Below are 24776 nucleotides of genomic sequence, written 5' to 3'. Positions count from 1 at the left end.
ATCGCGGAGGTGGACGACTTCCCCGCCAAAAGCAGAAATATGAGGTTCCAGTCACCACAACCGACCGCAATTGCGGCCAGGCGTACAGGTCGCAGAGACGCAGAGGACAATGCTACGGAGATACCTTGATGATCTAAGAGGTGATGGACCTTTGGTAGACTACGTATAGAGCTCCAAAGAGTTTCATTCAAGATACGCCTAGTAAACTAACTTGACTACGTCCTCATTGAGCACGCCGAATAATCTACCAATCTCATCCATAATCTCCACAATCTCGGTCGATAATTGACCCGTCACCAGAACTAGAATTAGGATCAGTCAATGTCAGATCAACTTGCAGTATGTAGCTCCATAGAACGCCCATGCGTTCATGAGCGACGGAAAGGGACCAGGCTCAACTTACTGTAGGCATAGAGCAAGGCATAATCTTCGTCTGTTGTCAACCGAGAAGCCTCCGGGTCCTTGCGATAGTGGAATATACGGGCAAGAAGTCGATCTCTTGCATGCTCAATGTTCGGAAGTACATCGATCAGCGGATATTCCAATTTCATAGAAGACGCCATGACTGTCAAGTGTTAGCTGGTCACAACACAGCAATGCGTTAGGGATGTTCAAGAATCTACCCGACAATAAGTGGCTGATACGAGCAGACAAATGCTCTCTTTCCTGAGCTGTATAACTGAGCAGAGCCAGTTCACCTTCCGAAGCAGACACATTTTTGATCATCTCTAGATTCATGGCGTGGAATGAGTTCACCATGCTCCTTGTGCGACGGAGTATATTGCTGTATGCAGCATCGGGAAACGGACTCTTCAGCTCAAATTCTGCACGAGCTGCTGCTTGAAGAGCTTCCAGACGAGACAGAAACCGCTCAATCTCCAGCTTCTCCCTTGGGGTCATGAAGCCCATGAAATGTTCCCCTTTCGCCAGTAGGGACAACGGGTAGCGCTTCCAGATCAGGCTCATGCGAAGCCATAAGAGGCTTAGGCCGTCCTTGAGCTCCTTGCGCGCGCTAATAGGCCAAATAAGCCGCGTAATGACGATACCCCAGATGCAGCCAGACAAAACCGCTGCAACTCGATGGAGCGTTATGTCGGTGATGACGGGAGAGTCGCCGCCCTCATCCTGGTCGTCACTACCCTCTTTTTGCGTCAAAGAGTACGCGTACAGTACAGAAAGATTGTAGGTGAGCATAATGAATCGACCCATCGGTCCTTTCCCCATGACAACAATTATATAAGATGTCCACATTGCCATGACCAGACCGAGAACGGCCAGTCCAAACACGTTCCCATCGGTCACGTACCATGCCGTGATGGCACAGATCGCTCCTAGGCATGTACCTAGGAATCGAGAATAACCAGTGGTATTGGACGCCCCGATTGTCATAGAACACACCAACATATAGGATAACAAGCCCCATTCACCTCTCCAATGAGAATAGAATGGCCGTGTGGATTCAAGGAAGGCCGGCAAAGCGTACAGAGCTGCTCCTGTGCCGACCTTGATCGCGAACTTTGTGTCTTCACGTCGGAATACTCCAAGCGATTTCCAGATTCGATAACTGAGGCGCTCCTTCGCGGGCAGATTCTTCGGGCTTTTTGTTGGTGTCAGTCTACCTTCCAGTCCAGAAGGGCTGGTAGAAGCCACAGGAGTCACCCCTTCTCCTACCGCTGGCCCAAGTAACGGTTGTTCTGTACGATCTTTCCATTAGGACCAAGTAGATAAACTGAATTACTTGTGCCACTTGACAGAACTTACCAGAATCGAGAGGCTTCCTGTTCTGGGTTTGGGCTGTTCGCCACCGCCATACTTTTAACCAGTTCCATGATTTCCCATTAGGTCTCTCCTCGGCTTCGAGTTGTAGTTCGTCTAAGATAGCCAGCAGGTCTTTCAGCTGTTCGCCAAATTCCAGCAGCGAGAAACTGAAATGTCCGCAGCTGGCAGAAACTTCCTCGAGATCCGCTTCAACCTCCGGCGTTTGGATCTGTAAAAGTTCCTTCTGGCGATAGATAACCTTAAGAGCTTCCTCTCGCGATTGTTGATAAAGTTCCAGCGCGCGATCAAGACTAACATGGAACCTACTGTTGACAGAGACTTTATAGTCAGGCGCAGGCGTAAATGGAATCTCTTTGAAAATTTCTTTCAAGGTGAAAGCAAGGGATCGCTGTTGACTGTTAGCATAATCTCAATGTGGTTCGATCACAAAGAGATTGCATACCATGGAAGGCCCTAAGTGGCTGATGAACAGCGCAAACAAGTCTTCGGGATGAAGAGTTTGCTCGACAGAAGATCCTCGGGCCGAATTTGGATCAAAGTGGTCTCCACTGAGTCGGTAATCATCTTCAGCTGCTGCCTCTTCCTCTCGTCCAAGTTGTTGTTCAGGCATCTCGTCGATTGATTCGAGAAGTGTGCTGTGCCCGTGCAAGGAGTACGGACTCGGCGATGGCACATGGTCAGTACCATTGGGAGCATCCCTTTTATCGCGACAAGATACTGGATCAACCAGCTTTGCTTGCTTCAAAAGTTGGAATTGCAGTGAAGCAGCACTGCGTAGTCCTCCCATATTGTGTGTGATATCTTGGACCCATCGGACTAAGTTCTTTTCTAGCCTGTATTCTTTTTCTGTTCCCGCGACGAAGTGCTCAAGCTTTGCCTCTCGGACAAGCTTGTCGAGTTGGGCATATGCCTTTTTGTGTCGCTCAGCTGCGTTGAGGAACTCGGCCGTCTGAAGCTCCTCCTCAGAGCCACTCAGAAAACTGTTCGTAATGAGGGCCAGCATGATTGCCAGAGTCTCAGTCACAATAGCGAGGTTCGAGCGCAGCTTTTTCCGCGCAGAGATGGGAAATATCAAGAATGACACGGCCATGGCAGCGGTGACGCCCATGATGACCATCTTCAAGACTTGGACGACCTTTGTGAAGGACAAATCTCCGCTTTGCACCGMACCTTCCTTCGTCAACACGGTGATCAACGCAAGCGAAGCAAGGGAACAGGCGACGTTCACAAGCGGGTCGCCGAATCTTTGCTTCGTCCATCCTATGAAACCCAAGCCACCTCCGCAGAACACTATAAGAACAACGGCATGGCCAACTGCGCGCATGTCCAGCGTATCCTGGAAGAACATGCTAACGCACATGCTCGTTAGGGAGATGAAGGCTGCGTACAGGAAGGCCAAGAGAGCGCAAATAAGCGCCTTGTACATGCTGCCTTGTGACCGCGCTGGATGGAAATATACTGTGACAGTAGCCACCACATGCTTGCCATCTTGATGGCCCAGGAAGGCCGCAACCGCGGGAATGAAAGTAGCAAGAGACCCGAGGAGATAGGCCAAACTGCATTTTAAAACCCCTATTCCGGGCTCGGAGGTGACAAAATCACGCGTCCAAACCCATACGTCCGAAACTCGACCCGAAATCCGCAATATAACATCTTGACGGTTCGCGGAGACTTCCCCGGAGAGAAGGCCCCGACGCTCCTCATCATCATTGCCGGTTACAATATGTGAGCTCCGTAAATTGACAAGCCCTCTTAAGCGTTGACCAGTCTTTGGTAGAACAAACGTCGCTTGTCGAAGCTGCAGGAAATACAAAAGTTAGAATTGCCGATGTCTAAATCTGAGAGCTGGGGAGGGCGGTCCATGTTTACCTTCGTTGGGCGCAGAAAGCGACGGGAACCTCTAGACGAGTCCCCAGACAGAGACATGTTACCAGCTCATTGTCCTTTGCCTTTCGCAAGGCACACGAAAGAGCCCATTGCTGTAAATTTATGCAGTATTATTGGGTATTGAATCGCATATGTTCAACAAACTTTCTTGACGTTGCCCGGACTGTTTGGGCAATCATATTTTGGGTGTCGACTTTAGTGGAGCGCGTGGCAGCCATTACGTAGTGATACTACGGAGTAGTATGGTACTCGATACATAGTTACTACTGCCACGTCCTTTGAAAGCATCAATTACGCACTCAGACAAAGACTGCTTATTATTATTGTTACAATACGTAGTCGAACAAAAGATAATATGTGCAGATGTTATGCTATGATTCTGATAATATATCCATCGACAGTCCGAAGCCCAAAGCATGATTAGCAATCAACTATTACGAACTCCAAGCGTAGCCTTCACTATCGGCTTTGTCGCATTGAGATGATCCTATTCCAAACCTTCTACCTTCCAAACCTTGACTGCGGCATCAGCGCCGGCCGAAGCGATCCTAGACCCGCCTGCAAGCCAGGCAACGCCATTGACACCCTCCTTGTGAGCATTGGACACTTGCAACCAATCTCCTTGGTTGGCTAAACTCCACACAAAGATGTTCGTATCCAACGACCCGCTCGCTAAGAGTGTGCCACTTCCGTTCCAGGCAATAGAAGTGATTCTTGCTGCGTGTGCCGTCCAACGGTCAGTGACCAGACTGCCATCGGCCACCTGGTACACGAGCACGCGGCCTCGCGAGTCACCAATGGCGAGCAGAGACCCATTGGGCGAAAATGCAAGAGCAGACACTGGGTTCCGAGAGGCCTTGATATCTGTCTTTGGGGACAGACTCGAGTTGGAGATTTCACAGATCTGCACGGATGAATCTTCGCCTCCAACCGCCGCGACATTGCCATGAGCCGCGACAGCAGTAACTGTGGATTTTGGTTTGAATTCGCCAGTCTTCTTTCCATCCCTATAGATCTCAACGCCTTCGGATGTACCCACCAAAACTGTTGAGTCACCGGCGGCGACACTCTTGGGCTGTCCAGACAGCTTGGAGTTACTTCCAGTGTATGTTCTGGCGCCGACATCGACGGACCGTAACGTATCATCCCAAGCTACACTGTAGATCCTGCCAGTTCCTTCCTGAGTCGACGCGAGACCTGCGACGTATGCCGAATGGCAGTCCCCGTCCGCCTCCTCAGCGGCTCCAGTGGATACGTCCCAGCTGCACACCCTTCCATCAAAGCTGCCGGTCCATAGTGTCTCGTCCTTATCCTCAGAGTGGGATTCAGTCAAGGATGTTATGCTCTTCTGATGACCTTGAATTACCTGTCTAGGCTCAGGTGTTCCTTCGACTAGGTAGTTCAAGTCACCGCTGAGTGATAGACTAATAAGCAGATTGTCGCTTCTGCCGGAAGGCCAAACCACTCCCACTTGCTGATCGCGGACGTTGGAGCTTCCTTCCTCTCCCAGGGTCCAGCTCTGACAGACCTTGCCTGCCTCCGCATCCCAGATCTTCACGGTTCGATCTGCGCTTGCGGTGACAAACTTCTTCGAATCCTTCGACCATGACACGCTGAAGATACTTCCTTTATGCTCTCCTTCGCCGATCTGACCTTTGGGTTCGCCAGTCTTCCCATCGTAGAGCCAGATCTTTCGATCGGCACCAACACTGACCAATGTCGAACCATCGGGGCTGAATCCAACTCCGTATATGTAATTCGTGTGCTTGTCCCTAATTCCCGTATTGAATTTGAACGGCGCTCCGTGGTAAAAGATTAGATTCTTGTCGTCACCAGCGGCTGCCGCTCTCAGCGGCCTTTGTTGCCTGATGGAGACGGAATTGATCTGCTGTGTATGCCCATAGATCTCACCAATAGTGTTGCCACTATCCCAAGTGATACAGTGGCCGTACCTCTGCTTTCCATCACCAACGGCGATGATGCGCTGAGAGTCGCCGTCCCAGGCGAGATCATTGATACGACCGTTGACAATGCTGTATTCGCCCTTTGTGATTCCTTCGCCGACGCAATCCCAAACTCTTACTAGACCAGTAGCGTCACCACTGGCAACGTAAAAGCCAGAAGGCGAGAAGCGAGCAACTGTCGTTTGTGCCTTGTGTTCGGTATACTGCCTAGCGATAGAGGGGTTATCGATCGAACGCAAGAAGATCGATTTACCGGACTGTATGCCAAATTTTATCAGCTATCGTTGATTCTGATAGTCAGTAAAGCTTGCACCACGATATTCATACCGCATAAGCCAGACGTTCTCCTTTCGCATCCGAGGACAAGTGGGTGGGCTGACCCCTCGTGGTGGAGGGGCTGGCGGCCCAGATGGATTCTACGAGTCCAGTCAGCACTTATATCGGTTTAAAGGAAGGAACAGATGAAATCAACCATTGGTGATTGGCATGACTGGACTAGTAGACAATGACAAATGGTCAACAATATAAAAGCGCACAGGCTGGGGTGGGGGGAAGGTGTAGACAGTTGACAAGGTTGAAGGATGGCGGATTGTTTACTCCACCACTACTTTCGACGGGGACCTTTGACGTATGTATTAGTGGGGAAGGTCAGTTGAGCAACCACAACCAAAACCCCCTGGAACAGAGAAGCAGGAATGACTTGAAAATCTAAAGAATCAAGTCTGATTGTGTAAATAGCTGAGGTGACGGTATAGATTCTATCCATAACATAGCCCTTCTCAATTCAATCAATAGTAGTAGTACAGGTATCTCCAATTGCGAACATCTTGGGGATTGATAAATGCGACAAGACATGAAAACTAAACAACTCCGGCCGTGCATATTTCGACATCATATTGAATACACGCAAACGAGCTCCCGCGTCTAATAGATGGGGGTTCCCTCCATCCTCGCCTTTGCTTCCGCTGCCAGGATCTCCGGATGTCTGTGAACACTTGGCATGAGGCCGGTGCCAATTGCTCTCCGGATAGCCTTTGCAATCTTTCGCTGGTTGACGGGTCGTAGGCCGGTTGTGTTTCTGTGCTTTATGCGGCCCATTGGGGTGATGTATTCGGACATTATAGAAAAATTCTGTGGTGGGTATAATTCCTGGTTAGCCATCTACCGCCACCTTTGCGTTCAAATGAGAACGAGAGCATAGTGTTCTGGATTTCAAGCGAACCTTGTAAAGATCAAGCGGGTTCATGTTCAAAGCGTCGAAAGCATCTGCTGCCGGGCCCTGGCGTTTTCTCCACTTCTTCATTTCTGCCGGACTGAGATCATGAGGAGCGTAGATATCACCAGCTTTCCAATCACGCGTCTGAAACTTCTCTAGGGCTCGACTTTCACCTTGGGCCTTTTGGTCCTCGAGGAATTTTTGGCGGTTTGGTAGGCGACGGCGCTGGAACACTCTGTCTAAACACAAGTCAACGGCAGGTCCAAGAAGCATTCTCCGAGAGAATTTCTCAAATTATTCTTCGAGAAATAAGGGAAAGGAGATATACGCACTTTGAAACACGGCAGCAGTACGTTGATGGGCTGTCTTGCTGGGCAGAGTTGAACTCCATCGGCATGTCGATGAGGAACCAAGACTTAAGCCTAATGACCGAAAAGGTGATGAAGAAAGGAGATTGAAAACCATCTTGTCGTCACTGTCTTCAACCGGCTTTCACAAGTTCAGACTGGAGGACGGTTGGAGATGAGACGAAATCACTGCTCGACTCTGGATCGGAGACCGTCAGGAAGTGGAGCACATCAGTTCGGATTTCTTTTCGCTGCGCGCCAAGAGCCGCACCACTTCCGCTGCTGTCTCCCTAGACAAGGAATCTGTTTTATTGCTCTTTCATCAACTTCCAGCAAATTAAAGGGATTTTCGGCATTCCTCAATGATGCAAATTCGCATCGTTTGACTCTATTAAATCAATAAATACTCTGGATCCGCTCTCGAGCCTCGGGGGATTGTTTTAAGACCTATCTGCCAGCTGATCCCTCTTCCGGCTTTTATCGACATGCAATCCCATCTTACCAGACGAGTGTTTCGAGCTATCCTGAATAATGAGCCTTTATTCCCCTTGCAATGCTGCAATAGACTTCTTCAGATTACGCGACAACACCGGAGTCGAAGGCTAGACATTATCAATCCGCACCATGCTCAACGACGGAGCCTTTTCGCGTTCAACATGGCACCCCCAGCCAATACTCTCCAGCCTGCAACTTTACCTTCTGAGGCCGGGTTGAAACCGATGAGGGACCTGAAGAGAGCTCTGTCCGACAAAAGCAGGGGTCCTGCACTTGGTGTATTGACAAAGGCGTTTCATGACTTCTTCGTGGCGCGAGCGGAGAATTCCGAAGTCATTACGGGATATCAGGCGCAACTGCTCTCCATGACATGGAAATACGTTAGATCTCATGAATCCGAGCTGGAAGCTGAAGACTGGCAGACAATGTATTCCACAGAAAACCTTGAGAATGTGCTGTTTGTCCTGTCAGAAGCCAAATGCCTTCCGGAATCGCGTGAAGCCGTTCTCAAGGTAGCACGTTTCGCGTTTCTGGAACTGTGTGCTGATCATGGCTATGGTACGAATAATATTAGTCGACCTGCCCTCTCTGCCTATATCAAATTCCAGGCCTTGAATGGCAACCCGGAGGAAGCACGGCACGTTGTCGAGAGGTTTTGGAGCAGGCTGCGCAAGACCAAGCCCTCGCCATGGCTTACGGTGATGAGAGGCTTTGCCATGAACAATGATAAGCAGCAACTCCGCTGGACCACCAAGAAGAAATTCGATGAGCTCGGTATCAAATTCGATAGCGAAACCCACGAGCAATTGGTCAAAATGCTCATTGAGCAAGACTTACTGTCGGCTGTCAAAATCATGTACGAATGTCCAATTTCTGGCGAGATCGAGCCCACGCTTGCTACCAAGGAAGCTGTGGTTAAATATGCCCTTCTCAAGTCCGAGACATCGTGGGCGAAGCCTATCATTGAGTCTGTCTCTCAGGCGCCGAAATCAGAGACTGTGGGCATGATGTTGCTTTGGGAAGCGGTCCATGGCAGGAGCGCCTCTGAGATCTCGGAAGTGCTTCAGACCTGGGCATCGGAGGATCCTAACGTGAAGACAGCGCTCACTGCCTCTCACATCAATAACCTCATTCAATACGCCAATTCCGTCAAGAACCCGCAGCTTGCCACCGACTTTGCCGCGCTAACGTCTCAATGGAACGTTGTGCCAGACACGCAAACACGTCTCCTGCGGTTGGAAGCTGAAATAATCGCTGGCAATGTGAGACAGACGATGGAATCGGTGGAAGAATTACAAGACGTCGGTTCATTCACACTTGAGAATTTGCCATTAATGAATAGGCTCCTAAGTATGCTTTGCTTGTTGGGGAAAGATGATGCCTTGTATGACCGTGTTTCCGCTTTTCTGGACCCATTATTTGAAAACAACGTCCGTCTAGAGGCAGACACCCTCGCAGCGCTAACGCACCTTTTGCTCTACCGACACGACTGGGAAGGTGTCTCAGAATTGCTTCGCCCCCGTCTCGGATCGTACGACTCGGAGGAGAGGACGAAAATTCGACAGGCGCTCACTAATTACATCTTGGATACCACTCAGGATAGTGCAGACGCGTGGGAGGCGTACGGTCTGCTGCAGGTCGCCTTTCCAGAAACAGGAGTGAGCATGAGGACCGAGATCATGACGTCCTTCTTCAAGCGCAAAAGAGGCGACCTCGCGGTCCTCGTGTTTGGGCATATGCGCCAAGCTGAGGACTTCGCGCGACGGCCAAAGCCTGATACTTATGCGCGGTGTTTCCAAGGCATTGCTCAAATGCAAGACGCTAAAAACCTGGAGCTTGTCCACAACATGCTCAAGTTGGATGTAGAAGTGGACCTCAACACCCGACTCCTAAACGAGCTGATGCTGGCTTACGCCTGTTGTGATATGCCAGATAAGAGCATGGAGATATTCCGCGACATTCTGCAGTCAGAGGAAGGACCGTCAACCAGGACAATCTTGGCCTTCTTCAGGATGTGCGAGAAGCACCATCATGGAACCCAAGAGGCGATGAGGATGATGGACAAGGTCAAACTACTCGAGATCGAGATTGACCGACGGTTGTATATGGCATATGTCGAAGCCTTGGCTGCACAGTGCGAGTTTGAGCTTGCGACCCAGGCGATTAACAAGATGCAAGAGGAGATCGGATGCTCTCCGACTTACGACTCGTATGTCACCTTGTCCTCTGACAGACCCTTTATTTTGACGCCGTTGTTGTGGCGACACTGCTAACAGTTCATGTTGTAGAATTGGGCGCCTCTACAATGCCATTCCGTATCAATACTGGAAAGATGAGGTCGAAAAGTGGGCCAAAACGCACTACCCGGAGCAATGGGCACAGCTTGAGAAACTCGAACGCACCGATCATGAAGAGGGCTTCAAATTTGAATTGGATAGCCGATAATCCTGGCCTATAGGGGGCATTCATTGTACATATCTTATATGCTGCAGCATTCCGTACAATATAATAAGGAACGAAGTATCAGATCAGATCAGAGCGAAACCCCCCTCTTGGTCTTCAAGGCTAGGTACCGTACCTTCAGTCTTCCAGCCGACGCGAATTTTGGTCGCGACACGACGATGCGCTCTGTACAGCGCAACATCGCTTGACTTGGAATCTAGGGTCCGCAGCCTGCGGATCCAAGTGTGATCCCGAAGCTGCTGAAATGCCCTGCCGTCACGCCTACCATGCCATTCCCAGCGGAGCATTGCAGATCCCTCTCGCCCGAGCATCTGAGGGTAGTGCCCGAAGTACCGTAGCTGTAGTACTCCTACAGAGACACCTAATGAGCAAGAAGAGAAAGCATTGACAGCTTGGTTCGAGGACTTGGGACCCGAAATCAAACCCGGAGAGACTTACAATTCCATAATGAACAAAGTTATACGGCGCCGTGACATACATGTTCTGATAGCTCATAGCGTTAGCACTAACATCGGATTCTACTCAGCACCTCACTGCACAGCACAGCACTTACAGGAACACCATCATTCGCATTATTTCCTCGGATAAGCGTCCCGTTCTGCGCAGTGCCAAAGTCGGCAAATGCCTGGTTGCCAATCGGAAATGCCGCGAGGGCATTGCTTCTGATCGGCTTGGTTGGGAAATTCTGCGCCAAAGCGATATAAGACATGTACGTCAGGGCGCCGCCGAGCGAGTGTCCCGTGGATTCGAGCGTATAGCCCGGATACTGGGCAATCAGGCTCTGGACCTCGGCGATGACTTCGTCGTGGACGGCGGCCCAGGGTCCGTACACGCCTTTCATGATCGTGACGCCGGAGGGGAAGCTGACACCAGCCAAGGTCGGGGCGACCTGGGTGGTGTCGACGTCGTTGAGGATATCCGTGACCGTGGTCGACCCTCTCATGACGACCGCGATGGTCTTCTTCGTGGTAGAGTAGCCGATATAACCCTAAGCCATTGCACGTGTGAGCGACTGTCCAGGCTCACTCTTATTCTCAATGAACAACTGGCCAAGGCACCTGGGTATCAGTTGCCAGATCAGAGATCTGCTTGGTGATGGTGACATCGAAAGCAGAGCCCATGCAGCCCGTATAGGCAGCAGAGGAGAGCTCGGCGGCTCGCTGCAAGTCTGTGAAAGCGGATGGATCTGCCGCATGTCAATTAGACAGATAAGTGCTTGCACGGCCACTGTCTCACGAACCGGGGGTAGCCCGAGATTCCAGCGATGGCGCAGCGCACACAAAGGACGCCAAGGAGAACCCTGCAACAATAACGAAAACCTTGGAAAGCATATTGTCGTTCTGTAGAGGTCTGGTCGAAACTCAACGATGCGGTTCACTGAGACTGCTGATGAATGCGGCCATCCAACAAGTCATTCTGGAGCCTTTTATACCATAATCTGCCTTCGCCAACCGAGGCTGGAGGCCTCAAGAAAACCCACGATGCGTCCATCTGCCATTGGAGATTTCTCTCTGCTGTCCTCACAACGCCAATTGCACGGACATCCTGTCCCCAATCACCCTGAAACGCCCGGTTCAAACGCTGCAGTGCGAATTGATGCAGTAATCTTGCATGTCAAAGCACAGTAGAGGACTCTCCTCGTCCTCCTTTCCGGAAAACCTGACCAACGAACCCTCTCATCCTGTAATGCCGAAGCAGGTTCTCTGCCAGTAGACACGCATACCCTCTCAAATCCAGACATGCATCGTGCATCTCCTTCATCGGACGCAAGCACAAGGCAAAAGAACGAAGGCACGACCTCGGCAAGGCTTGATTCCACCTTTCCGCCAGCGCTGAATGGTCAGAGGAACCAACAAGGCGCTTTGCGGAAACAAGCGAATCCTGCACAAGTGCCGGTTTTGCCGGCATTTGAAACCGAGGCCGACGATGCAGTCTGCAGATTCAGAAGTTAGCCCTGTTGAAAAGTCTCGATTGGTCGACGATATCAATATGCCGGGGGCAATCGGGGTCTCAGAGACGGAGATGAACACTTTTTTAAGATAACTGAGCCGTCTAGATGCATCTGCTACCTGAGAAACGAAGTTAAACAGATGAAACGGCGCCACTACCCCGCATTTTGCTGCAATGTTCAACCAGGATATCTCTTATTTCGTGGGGTAGTCCCGTCCGTCGCCGCAATCGGGGGCGGAGATGCCGTTAACCGCATGGACTCATTCTAATCATGAAGAGTGTTAATAGGCCATGGCGAGTTTCTCCCCTTCAAGACTCCTCATCGACCCGGAGCTTCCAAGCCGTGCTCAAGATAAGTAAGATGATGAGTTAGCGTGGTTGAGAACTAGCTAATGAGGAGTAAACGAGGCCCAGCCACACGAGGAAGTAAAGAAGAGTCTCCTCGCTCCATCCTTGCTCCTAACATAATTGTGTGAGACGGTAATACTGCTACACCCAAAATAATAATAATAAAAGAAAAGAAAAGGTAAGGTAAGGTGAAAGAAAGGGATGTGCTATTCATCAATTACTCATAAGCTTTTTTACTCAGCCCGTTCCCATGCAATGTCAATACTAATGTGTGTAGAACCGCCTTTGCGGTCTTGTAGACCCCCCCAGCAAATGCAACATGATGGATCTAGAGAAAACTCAAAGTGTCCGTGTCTAACTATATATTACGGGTGCCTATGCGGCAAGCCGTTGGGTCATGCTGTGGTATGTGGTTAGATCCATCATAAGAACCAATATAGCAAGGAGACTACTCACAAGTCAAAGAATGAGAACTGGCTAGGGCTGCTACCGTACTTGTATACGAATCGGCTCGCAAGATAGCTGCCGAAGATAGCCCGCAGATAGTTCTCCGGCACCTATTCAAAAAGTCAGTCAGTTTCTCGCTGCTGCGCAACAAAGTAGGGGGGAAACGCACCCGTTGAAGAATGGTGTCCAGGCCAATCTTGTCCAGGAGAAGGTTGGGAAGGGCATCGCTCAAGACAGAGCGGCGGAGCTCTACATTATCCCACAGGTTCGTTTTTTGCAACTCCTCATCCAGTTGCGTAATGGCAACACTGAGTCGATCACTCAACACGCTGCGCAGAACCCCAGTCTGCTCATGCTCGCGCCAAATCGCCTCAAATTCCAGTGTGGCGTTGGACTTGATGACCTCCTGCACTTGCTTGACGTAGTCGCTGTAGAACTGTGGTACGGTGCCGTCTTCTCGGATGCACATGTTCTCGACAAACTCCTTGTCGTCAAAAGAGAGCGAAGCCAGAACTTCCAGCGACGACGATGTCACACCACCCTTGTTAGCTGAAGCATCCTTGAACAGGATGCATCCGGCACGTTCAAGGCGCAACTTGCTGTCCTGGGTGATGAACAGATTGGCACCCTCGACGATGTACGGAATGACGGACTTGCCATTTTGAATGAGCTTTCCAACCGTGGACAGGTCGATGGACTCGGGCCGTCCACCGCAAGGCACGAACACGTCGTAATGCTGATCGGAACGCAAGTGGAAAGTGTTGCGGAACAGCATTCCATTGTGCACGACCTCGCCGCTGGGAAGCTTGACGTCGCTCTCATCCACTAGGACGCGGTAGCCCTCGGGAGACAATTTCGACAGATCAAATTCGGAAATGGTGACTCGCTTCTTAGCCAGTCGGATAAGCTCCTGGTGATCCAAACCTTGAGGGTCGACAATCACACCTGAACCATCGACAATGGCGGTGTACTTTTCGTTGGCAAGCAAAATTTCGTTGGATCCCAGATCACCGTCTGGACCGCCAGTTTGGAGTTTGCGGATGTTGGAGGGATCGATGCCCAGTTTGCGGTAGATACCTAGTACATACTGGCGCACCGAAAGGGTAGTCATACCGTAGGTATCGTGAGGAATACCACCCAGCCTGGGGCTCTTGCCCGTGAAGAAGGACTTCCACCACGGAGCACCACGGTTGCGCGCGTGTTCTGTGGCCCAATCGACCAACTCAGCCGTGTTCTCATCGGGGCCCATGAACAGAATCTCATCCTTGCCATGTAGGTCAACGATGGGGTCCTTGATGCCCGGGCTAGCTGGCGGCAACAGGAGATCGAGAATGCTGTCGATGTACTTTTCAAAAGCGACGCGAGCTTTGTCCTGGTGGTTAACATCCAGCAGAATGACACCCTTAGCACCTCCTTCCGGAATGTCCTTGTTCTTGCGCTGCTGCGTGTTCGCCAAGTTGTAGTTTTCATCGAACAGGGAGCGCGCATTGATGCTGTAAGCTTCCTTGTTCCGGCTCTTGACAATACGGATACCACCTCGAGCAATGTCGCGGAAACGCAGGTGGAATCCGCGGAACTCCGAGCTGATCACAAGGAACATGCCGTACAGACGCTGTGGGTACTCGTGTTCGGGCAGGAAATCAGGGTTCAGTCGGAAGCTGAGAGCCACCTTCGTCGGCGTGAAGAAGTTGGTCTTAAGAATGGAGGTGTTGAATACCCGGAAGGCGCTCATGACCATTTCGTCATGCTCGTTAGCAACGGTACTGGAAATGAGCTGCTTAAGTCTTTTGCCGTCCAGGACTTCATCGACCTGCAAGCGCAGGTAGCTGAGAGTTGGGAGGAAGTCATCCTCCGAGGCGCGAGTCTGCACATAATGGGTGTTGGCAAAGTCCAAGTAGAGCTTGTGGATCAGCTCCGGGTACTTGTTAATGATCTCGAAAATGTAGTCGGCCGTGAAGGTTTCAGTACGCAGCCGCTTCTTGATCTTCGACAGCAACTCTTGATGGACACTGTTGTTGGCATCAAGCACGGCAGTCAACGAGGTGTATTCCGAGCCGAGACGGTTCAAGAACTGCTGCACGAACACCCACGCGCAGTGAGCGTAGATAGTCTCCTGCAAACTCAGACGGCCAACGGCGAAGTGGTGCTGAAAGCGGTTCTGAGGAATGCAGTAAAGAAGAGAGGTCTCCTTGATGATCTGATGGATCGCTGCCTCAATGGGAGGGTACTTGGCAGAGATCTCTGCGTTCTTCAGCGGGCGCAGGTAGAGAGAGATGACAGTGATGCCGTTGGAGAAGTTTTCAAGATACTTCCTAGAGCTGGTCAAGCGGTAGTAGTGGTACAAGTCGGAGAGCGCGCTGAACAGACCCATAGCAGAGCCCTGGCGATAGGCGATAACCAGTCTCTTCTCGCGACTGCCTTCAATTTCAAACATCTCAATGACAGGACCGGCCCGGTTTACAGCATTGGTGATGATCTCCTGATAGATGGCCTTGGTGTTTTCAGTTGCTTTTTGCAAGAATCTCTTCTCGCCGATAATCTCGATGTCGGTCTCGTTGGGACCGGGATTGGGGTTGGCGAATTGACACTTGTAGACGAAGTAGCAACGGAGCTGCTGCTCGCTGTCTCCAGGGAGAGGAGTCGGCGAACGGAAAGTCTCAACTCTGTAGCTGTTTTCAGGAGTTGAGTTGTTGATATACTTGGCGTCAATTCTTTGTTCGTAACGGGGCCCATCGACGGACGAAATTCCAGGTTTGCTGGTATCGATGTAGACAGCGTGATCTTCCGCTTCCTTGTCCAGTCTGATTTCCAGCTTCTTATCATCCCGCGCATAAGCTGCCACTTTCGCGGCATAGAGAGACAGGATCTGGGTGACAATAGAGTCGACGGTTTCGGTTTGGAAGTAGGTGTCGTCGATTCCGAGCATGTTGTAGAACCAGGTGGTCTCGGAAACAACAAAATCGCTGGGGAAGAAGCCCTTCTCTTCTAATTTGTCCATGACTATAGGCGAAATAACCCGCGTCAGCGGCACAGATCTTGCGCATGAACTTATCCGGGCGAGGAATGCATACCTTGTTCCATCTGCTTCTGCTTGCCCTCGAACTTGGCAGCAATGTAGCCGGGATCTTCCTCGGAGAGGACCCGGTGTAGAGGACTACCGGGAATCCCCAGATGAGTAGGTTGAGGAGATGGATGGCGTACAGCCGATCCCGCTACATGGTCGAGAATCTTGTTGTGTGGGTATCTTTGAAAGCCAATGGGGGTGCCAGCACCAGACTGAGCGCCATCATTGCTCCCGTAGAGCTTGGGAGCTGATCCGGTGGGAAGGACGTGGCCATTGGCATGGCCATCTGAATGCGGGGGGGTGGAAGCGGGGGAAGCCATGATGTGTGTTCGCGTCTTTTACAACGGAGAGTTGAGAGGTTGATGAAGGGAAAGAAAGAGGGTGAAGTAAACTGCTGGTGTTAAAGAGTGTTAGCGGTGAGTAAGGAAATGAAAGTCAAAAAGAAAGTTCATGGGAGGGGACGTCGTTAGGAAGCTTCATAGATAAGAAGGATACACAAGCACAGGCAAGGAACCAGCATCTGCACGACGGGAGAGATAAGACGGTAGGCAGTCAAGGAACATACCAGGACAGACAGCGATCGGGAGAGGAATGAGTCAATTCAGCAATTGGGATATGAGAAAGATGGATAGAGAGGATAGTCTGTTGCGGCGGAGGAATGACGAAACCACGGCTAACAGTCAACCCGGGAAAGAAGCTTATCGGAGATAGAATGGAAGAGAAAGACGTTGCCTGTGATCCATGTAACGGACAGGTCAACTTTGAGGGACGAAAATGATTATGAGAATCAATTACTATCAGGCACCGAACAACGGAGGGAGAGCTTCCTTATATACAGACAGCACTTGATGGAATAGTATCAAACTGTCCCTTGACTGACCTGAAATCTGAATACACTTTTGATACAACTTTCCGGCTCTATGCGATCGGCCAGGCACGGGGCCGGTCCGGGGCAGTGAGGAAAGAGGCAAAAGTCTTGAACTTCAATTTTGCTAGTGGGTTCCACTTCCGCCGGCGTTATTATGACGAGGATCTCTACTATGAAGAATTGTCTTTATGGAGTACTTCTCCTTCTCTTCCATGTATCAGTGCTCAGTTCTCTTCACTTCCTCTTCTTCAACTCTACAATCTTCGTCTCATTCCATACCCATTCCATACCAACGGCCATGCCATAGTAGATGACAATTCTCCTCAGTACAGGTCGGGTTCAGTTAAATTTCCTAAAACAGGCAAGACTGAAAATGGCGCAAATGAGGTAAGAGAAGGCCAGATGGGGGAAAATACCGCATTGTCCCAAGATGATTGGCTATAAAAAGGGGTTAAATTTGGAAAAATTGCCTCAGCACGTTGGAGACAGCTGGCGTCATGTGTGGCTAGGTATCTTACAATACGGAGTACCTTACCTTACCTTAGCATCCAACTAGGTAACTCTTCCTTACCAGGTAATTACACGTTACCACCATTCACCACTGAAACACTCCCTATTTTCAATATCTTTAAAGATCAAGTGACACCTTTTAGAACTATTCATAGGCCTATGTTTCAATAGTAGCATTGTAACAGCGGCAATGGCATAGCCCTTCCCCGGATTCAGTGCACGCCGTTGAGGTCCAGGCTCTCCCTGAATTCTAAGCAACAGTTCAACAAGGGAGACTGGAAAAAAATTAGTCCATCAGCTGACTGGAACCAGTCACGTCCTCCACTTAGTAGGGCTGGATCTTCCCAAATGGGATTTCAATGTGTCATGGTGGCCAGAGTTCACAAATCATCGTCTGCTATTGTTGCATGCGAGATGGTTCCTTCCTTTTCTCCTGCGTAATAATATGCCTCAGGAGAAAATGCCGCAAATTGCGCAACATGCTGTGCTTCATATGAAGTACCAAGGTTGATAGTGCAGTGTATGGAGGAGTATATTGACGATCTATATGCGCTATGTCAAGTTTGAGTACGGCCCCAGATGCCATATAGGTAGCTAACGACCTCCTATTTTGTTCTTTACCTACTGCCTGCTGGAGCGCATGTCCACTGCATCGTTTACTAAGGAACTCTCTGGGCATCCGATGTAGAAGTTGATATCTCGACTCGGCTGTTTTCCGTATACCCCAGTGCAACCGCGCTCTGACCATCCTAACAAGATCGACGTCACTAAAGTAAGCCGTAGAAAACAGCAGAAACACTGACTCGGTAGAACTGATCAATCAGGCTTCACAGTACTGGAGACCTTGGAGACTTCTCCATGTCTACCGCCTAACGGATCGTCCGAACAGAATTTTCATCGAGACTGCGGGGTTAGTCCGTCCCTACGGTACCTGACTTAGACTCCCTAGTCAATTTGCGGGGTGATAGTAGTATGGAGTGGACTACTTGGTAGGTCGTCGATGATTTACATTTTGGAGTAAGTAGTCAAAATTAAAACCTGATCCTCGTTCTAGACAGGACCATTTCAATCACATCATCGCCAGCACGGAGTTTCCATTATTTTCATTATTCAATTAATGGCTCAATCGTCCCCCATAATTACCCCATACGATCAGTTCTATCCCAACGGGAAGGAAAATTTCAAAGACATTGCGGGGTTCGTCTGCATTGATCGGAGGATGAGATCCAACCAGACTCGCCCATGATCCCATCCCGGTCTCCACTTCCCGGTGGGTTGCCCGTGATGAGGTAAGAAGAAGTCGTCCTTGTCCTACTCTGGCACCTGAGGCTTCTGGGCTTCGGGACTGTCATTCGGCTATACAATGACGTGTTGCCGAGTAGGCTTACGGGACAGGCGTTCAGACCTCGAGAGTCGGGACAAACCGCAGGACAGGAATCACTTGCCTCGCGCAGTTATCAAATAACCATTCAGTATGCACTTAGCTGGCGCAATCAGTCTGTCGTAAATCGCACACAATTGAACTGCATGTCGTCGTTTGATCCGGTGACAATGTCATGAGCGGCTGGGCTGGACTGAAAACGTGGGATACTTCTGGCATTGGTCTGAACATAAGTATGGTGCAAGCCTCGTATGTGGGAGCTGTACTCATAGCTATGCGTTCTGTTGGGCCGACATCCTTGCATTCCAGATATTCAGTTTGCTCAAGTTCAGCTGCAGGGCTGTAAGTAAGCTCAAATTGAAACATGACCATAGTCTGCCCAGGAACTTGTCCACCGATATGCATTTTTGTTCTGTGCTTAGAGGTACATAATGCATTTGGTGGCTGCTGATGTATCTACAGCACGTTTGTGTTGAGTACCCTTGTTGGACACGACGTAGCTACAGATATCAGTGCATCATTGCATAATGCCAGGATCACCAGCAAGAGTTCTCGTTCTCGGCTCACGATCTAGAAAACCTCCAATGCGCACCCTAAGCTGCGAGGTTCGTCCCGCCCCGAGTATCTAGACAGATAAGAAAGCAGGGCGTGGCTGAACAGCGGTGTACTAATGGCAGCGTGGCCACTGTCCTGCGGTGAGAATGATTGCTCTTCGATAGCTGCTCACCAGACTTATCAACTAGTGTGAGCATTATCATTGTGCATGTTTTGATGTTCTGGACCATCAATTGGATGATAAATACTCTGTACCCTATAGAAGAAAGTTAAAGCTAGCTACTAGCAGAAAAGAGGATTCTCCGAGGTACCCCAGGATCCCACTAAGACCATTAACGGTCTTAAGCCAGGTAAGCCATTAAAAAGGGGAAGTCAACCAAGCACTATATGCCTCAGATTGTTTTATATGCATGTTGTGAAGTTACGTGCGCGTGATACTCTTGAATATAACACCCAATAATGATCAGTATTATCTGGCTGTTTGTTGTCCTTGATTCAAATCACCTAATTTCGCTCAATCCAGGTGGTTTTTCTGACACTTACCCAAGCCTAACTGCAATCTTCAAATTCACAGAGGTTGAATACTGCTTCCTGGATAATACTTCTCTGTACCTTAAGCATCTCAGTAGCATACCTATATGCCTCCTCTTTGGCCTCCTTATCCCACCTATGCTCCCATCCATCCATCGAATGACATACGACATTATGTCTCCCACCTCCTGAACCTTACTTGTAAGCTCCTTCCCTTCAAGGGTGAACAGATCCTGTGCCGTAGTAATTATCTGTACATTACTAGAGCAACATTAGACCTGCGCATAACAGCAACAGCCATGGGTCTCTAAAATCAGTAACGCGCGAATTGCGATGACACGAATGACAGAACTCTGAGAACCTGGGGAAGATTGTCCAGATCACAAAGCTGGATTTTGCACAGGATCCTTGGCTCTCATGGCCATGAATATGTCTGTCATGCCATAGAAGCACGTTACAGAGCATATGAGCAATCCATCGCTCTCTTTGGCTCTGCATACGGGCGGGGACGAGGTATCGCCAGTGCTGGAGTAGCGCCTGCGCTGAACGAGGATAGGGGACTGCGCGATGTGTCAAATCTTTCCTGGTGAGATCATATCCAGCTCAGTGCGTCTCTGACATCGTTGTGCGCAGCGCCAGGCAGAATAATACGTCAATCAGCGTGTAGCCTGTGTGATGCGCGATATACCGGCAGGACTCATCGTCAGAGCCAATCAAGGTGATCACAAAGCTGCTGCCACAGAAGCTGAGGAGAACCAGGGAAGGCGGCAGTGCTTGTTGGCCTCTGTAGACATGAGTGTGATGAGTGTGATGAGTCTGATGAGTCTGATGAGTCTGATGAGTCTGATGAGTCTGATAGTGCGATCAGAATCTCGAGACGTTATGGTCTCGAGTTCATCAGGATGACGGTCGGTTGGTTTTGATCTGTAGGCGATAGTAACCCAGCAGAAGGCCGCAATGCACTTTCTCCAGTAGAGTTCCATGCCCATACTTGCTCATAATGTGTTAGTTATGGAGGCAGGTCGACCACCAAGTTCATGTTGGGGGCTTTTCGTATGTTTGAAAAGCAGGACAGGGATCGCTCTTATATGATGGTCTAATGCGATGGATCGATGGCCAATTGCACATCGTTGACCATGATACGGTAGTGATGTTAGGGTCGCGGTAAAAAAAAATAATTAGGGGACACGTTTATTCGAGGAATAGGAAGAAATCAGGAAGGGTGGGAGAGGGAAAAGAAGGAGAAAAAAAAAAGATGGGATGAGGCTGACCCGACTTGAACGGATAACCTTAAGATCTGGAGTCTCTGTTGCATTGTTAGACAATGTTGATTGAACTGTTTAGTGTAATTTGGAACTTACCACGCGCTACCAATTACGCCACAGCCCCAATGGTTGCATTTTTGGGCATCTCATTAAAATTTGTAGGCATTGTAAGATTTCAAGCAACAATACCTCCTCATGTCTACGTAGGCGACTGGACATGAACCTTATCCGTCAGACGTTGCTAGTCATAATAAGTAAATTGCCCTCTACATAACCTCCAAAAATGAGTTCTTAAGATGGGATGGTATGTTGGCCGGGTACGATCAGACTCCTCACGGACTATCCATATAAACCTTGCTGGCATTGTACCTCTCGTACACTGAGTGCAGACGATCTCATGTAAAGGTCTGCAGACCTCACTTGGGCTAATAGTGCTGGACGAGTCAAGTCTAAAAGCAGCTCGTGCATCTCGCAACATTCTGAGGACCAAAACTATGCACATCTTCCCATTGATGCTTCAGTATTATTACTGCGTCAATGGTCCTCCGCATAGAACCACACAAACAGAGCAAAAAAGATGTATGAGGCTGACCCGACTTGAACGGATAACCTTAAGATCTGGAGTCTCTGTGGAAATTTGTTAGAACAAATTGATTGATTGTAAGACTGTTGATAGAACATACCACGCGCTACCAATTACGCCACAGCCCCGGAGGTATATACCCGATTTGGTTTTACTTGCTTATATGACAGGCAGCATACGTAGCTAAGCGATGCTGACAGCTTTCCAGAAGATAGGTCTACTGCCACTGTGCAGCTTGTTACATATGCAGTCATGTGAGATATACATGAGGTACCCTATTGACAAATTTATTGTTAACTCTTCCTTGTCAAATCAAAAGTTTATTATGATATGAGAGACAGGAACCATGCATAAGCATTAATGACTTTGCACCATTCGCTGTCAGCATCAGCAGGTCTAGTTTTATCTGATTGCAGCCAGCACTAATACCAACTTTATCTGCTCGTAAGACATAAACAGTTATATGATTGCTCATAAAGTTATGCGATATATAATATATTAGGCATTCAGACAGAACATAAAGATTGGGTCAACCAAGAGAGTTCAGGTAAATCAACAAGTGTCTCAATGAACATCCCCCACGCAGAGCCTAAGGTTGTTGCAGCACTCTATTCTCTTCCATAAGGGAGGATAATGAACGGCAATTGTGTCACTTATATGTTGATTGATATGAGCAACACATTTATAGGAATTGTAGGTCTCTTCAATTGGGCAACATTATACTGATCATTGGGTATTTTCTAGAGGATACAGATACCCATGTTGGACATTTCATAGACTAGGGTATTACGATTCCTGAGTATTCCAGCATGATAAAATCGATTGGAGCCACTGTTTGTCACCTAAGGGGCTGTGGCGTAATTGGTAGCGCGTGGTATGTTCTATCAACAGTCTTACAATCAATCAATTTGTTCTAACAAATTTCCACAGAGACTCCAGATCTTAAGGTTATCCGTTCAAGTCGGGTCAGCCTCATCCCATCTTTTTTTTTTTTTTCCTCTCTGTCACTCACCTTTTTTTTATATTGTTTGGCAATACAGAGCGACACTTTATTGCCAATGTAGCAAAGTAACTATATGGTTATGATTCCATAGAGCAAAGGACCATGCGCTTTTGACAGTTCTCAGTTTAAAGATACGATATTTGACGTGTAGCACTTCCGCGGGCATATATATTTCACCCCACCGCGCTGCAGCTTATACTGTATCAACTACATGGAACTTGGCTAACACGCCTGAAATATATGTTATGAAAACATGGAATCTATAGAACTAATTTTACAATAGATGACTGGTGAATGCTTCCAAGAAAACCCCTGTTTCGATGTCCCTCATAGCATGGGGAAAGAAAACACAGGAAAACGCAAGGGAACAAGCAAGTCGTGTCAGTTCGGCGAAACAGATGTCCTGAATTTCCTGACCATCACAGGAATATGATGGCCAAACAGGCAACACACTTGCTATTCGAGTGCAAGCTTGTTCTTATGCTCACAGCTGGAGCCGAGGTTAGCCATGGTAGCTACAGAACGGCCGAAGCATTCTGCACTGGATACGGCAGCTCGGCGACCTTGAAATATTTCCTGGCAAGGCTCTGGCAGTGGCAGCAATCGGGAAATTGTCTCGAGTATGGCCTAAGCGACCTCATTGACCGTTTCAGACAATTAGCAACCATTCTAGTCACTTGACCCCATGCACTATTAACCTTAGTAGTCTATGAATGCGATCGCTGAACAAAGAAATGAGTCGATCTAATCATGTAGCAAGGGTAAAATTTGAACGTAGAGACGTTTATATTAATAACCCAATAATTGGATCCTCCATCCATAGAAGATATTCAGAAGCAGAATATTCCGTATCTACTGTCACATTACGAGTTTGTCGCATACCCCATCGGGCAAAGAAGACGAAGAATTCCCAAAGGGGATATAGCCCGAGAGGTCAATCAAGTATCCACAGAATAATGAATTCTTTCCGGATTCTAGAAGCTGATTGAAACACGTAAAAGTATAAACTCAACGGAGGCATCGGATCATGTAGATGGGGGTCAGAGAGATGACAGTACTGTATCACAATGAGACTGGGGCTCCATTGCAGCTGATCGATGGAGTGTTTAAGAACGTATTTCCAGGAGATGAATTAGTAGCAAAATACTACGAGAGAAGTTGACGAATAATGAGAACAGTAAGGTAACAACATGGTATGACACTGGCTACTGCTCGGGTTTTCATTAGAAAGGCCGAAGAATACTCAGTGTACTCGCTACTCCGTAACCTAGGTCTGTAGCAGAGTTGTTGAGCGTAAGCCATGATGAAGCATTTGAAGCCCCTTAATATAATAAACATATGCGCAGTAATGATATTTGAATAACTTCCCCATTTCTACGATGTTACCAGTGTATATCGGAGATCCAATTGATTTGATTGATGTCCACTACAGGAGAGAGTAGAGAGGATCAGCTTGTGGGAGGAAATCATCTTCCTTATGGAGTGATTTGGAGTGATTCCCTTAGGAGAACTCCATATAACCCCCACTATCTAGTCTAGTCTAGTCTATTGGGATTCTTGAATTCTTCCATCGAAGTTCTAGGCAAATGCACCAGCTCCTAGATACCTCTCCGACAGTTTGGTTAGCTTCAAGCCGATCGCCGCCTCCTGCGTAAGGACTGATATATGAACGCATAGTCGTGATGGTCTATTGGATATAGCTGGTCTTTAATATGGATCCCTTACGGAGCTTCCCCGGAATTTCGAGACTTAACATCAACAATACGGTTTAGCTTCTAAGAATGGTTACATCTTCCATTAACCGGTGAAGTTATTCCGTAGTCTACTCCATATTCCCATAGAACGCTCTCAAAGAATTTCGTTTACTTTTCTTCTTTTGCTGGTTGGCAGGCTACTCCGTCACAGAATTAGGTTGGCATGTTTTCTGCCTGACTCTGGCCGTAAGGGAGCAGTGGATGTTTCTGACTCTCGTATCTTTGAGACAAATAATAAGTAGATACCCAGACAAGGCAGAATGTGTGACATGTCTGCCGGTACATACAGTAGTAGTACTTAATGCTCAGGCAACATCTGAATGAACATTATTTTCTCCGTACGATCACCCCCTTTCCCGAACAAGA

The 24776-nt window shown here is 48.8% G+C and overlaps 6 protein-coding genes and 3 non-coding genes across 9 annotated transcripts; 2 read left to right on the top strand and 7 right to left on the bottom strand.

Annotated features, from left to right (window-relative positions):
• Positions 1-198: 198 nt before the first annotated feature.
• Positions 199-3705, bottom strand: Asppvi_007318 (uncharacterized protein; the record flags this gene model as incomplete). Its single annotated transcript, XM_043303205.1, has 6 exons — positions 199-302; positions 404-565; positions 624-1694; positions 1762-2167; positions 2222-3577; positions 3649-3705. 6 exons carry the CDS (start codon positions 3703-3705, stop codon positions 199-201), a joined length of 3156 nt encoding a protein of 1051 aa, XP_043159140.1.
• Positions 3706-4153: 448 nt separating this feature from the next.
• Positions 4154-6118, bottom strand: Asppvi_007317 (WD40 repeat domain-containing protein; the record flags this gene model as incomplete). The annotated part of the gene is made up of 3 exons (XM_043303204.1): positions 4154-5887; positions 5958-6046; positions 6103-6118. 3 exons carry the CDS (start codon positions 6116-6118, stop codon positions 4154-4156), a joined length of 1839 nt encoding a protein of 612 aa, XP_043159139.1.
• Positions 6119-6554: 436 nt separating this feature from the next.
• Positions 6555-7243, bottom strand: Asppvi_007316 (mitochondrial 37S ribosomal protein bS18m; the record flags this gene model as incomplete). The annotated part of the gene is made up of 3 exons (XM_043303203.1): positions 6555-6761; positions 6853-7081; positions 7179-7243. 3 exons carry the CDS (start codon positions 7241-7243, stop codon positions 6555-6557), a joined length of 501 nt encoding a protein of 166 aa, XP_043159138.1.
• A 435-nt stretch (positions 7244-7678) lies between these two features.
• Positions 7679-10133, top strand: Asppvi_007315 (putative mitochondrial respiratory complex I chaperone (Cia84); the record flags this gene model as incomplete). The annotated part of the gene is made up of 2 exons (XM_043303202.1): positions 7679-9897; positions 9977-10133. 2 exons carry the CDS (start codon positions 7679-7681, stop codon positions 10131-10133), a joined length of 2376 nt encoding a protein of 791 aa, XP_043159137.1.
• A 214-nt stretch (positions 10134-10347) lies between these two features.
• On the bottom strand, positions 10348-11482 carry Asppvi_007314 (putative alkaline lipase; the record flags this gene model as incomplete). Its single annotated transcript, XM_043303201.1, has 5 exons — positions 10348-10500; positions 10590-10634; positions 10705-11139; positions 11210-11337; positions 11392-11482. The coding sequence occupies 5 exons, from the start codon at positions 11480-11482 to the stop codon at positions 10348-10350; spliced, it is 852 nt and encodes a 283-aa protein (XP_043159136.1).
• A 1342-nt stretch (positions 11483-12824) lies between these two features.
• On the bottom strand, positions 12825-16280 carry Asppvi_007313 (glutamate dehydrogenase (NAD(+)); the record flags this gene model as incomplete). Its single annotated transcript, XM_043303200.1, has 4 exons — positions 12825-12849; positions 12906-13006; positions 13066-15896; positions 15968-16280. The coding sequence occupies 4 exons, from the start codon at positions 16278-16280 to the stop codon at positions 12825-12827; spliced, it is 3270 nt and encodes a 1089-aa protein (XP_043159135.1).
• Positions 16281-21066: 4786 nt separating this feature from the next.
• On the bottom strand, positions 21067-21194 carry Asppvi_007312. The gene has a single exon. It is a non-coding gene; the product is annotated as a tRNA-Leu (tRNA).
• A 458-nt stretch (positions 21195-21652) lies between these two features.
• Asppvi_007311 lies at positions 21653-21781 on the bottom strand. The gene has a single exon. It is a non-coding gene; the product is annotated as a tRNA-Val (tRNA).
• A 718-nt stretch (positions 21782-22499) lies between these two features.
• Positions 22500-22628, top strand: Asppvi_007310. Its single transcript has one exon. It is a non-coding gene; the product is annotated as a tRNA-Val (tRNA).
• Positions 22629-24776: the final 2148 nt, after the last annotated feature.

This window comes from Aspergillus pseudoviridinutans (assembly GCF_018340605.1).
Source record: "Aspergillus pseudoviridinutans IFM 55266 DNA, scaffold_5, whole genome shotgun sequence".
NCBI lineage: Eukaryota > Fungi > Ascomycota > Eurotiomycetes > Eurotiales > Aspergillaceae > Aspergillus > Aspergillus pseudoviridinutans.
Note: the sequence above shows the minus strand (reverse complement) of the source record. Positions and strands in the feature narration are given on the sequence as shown.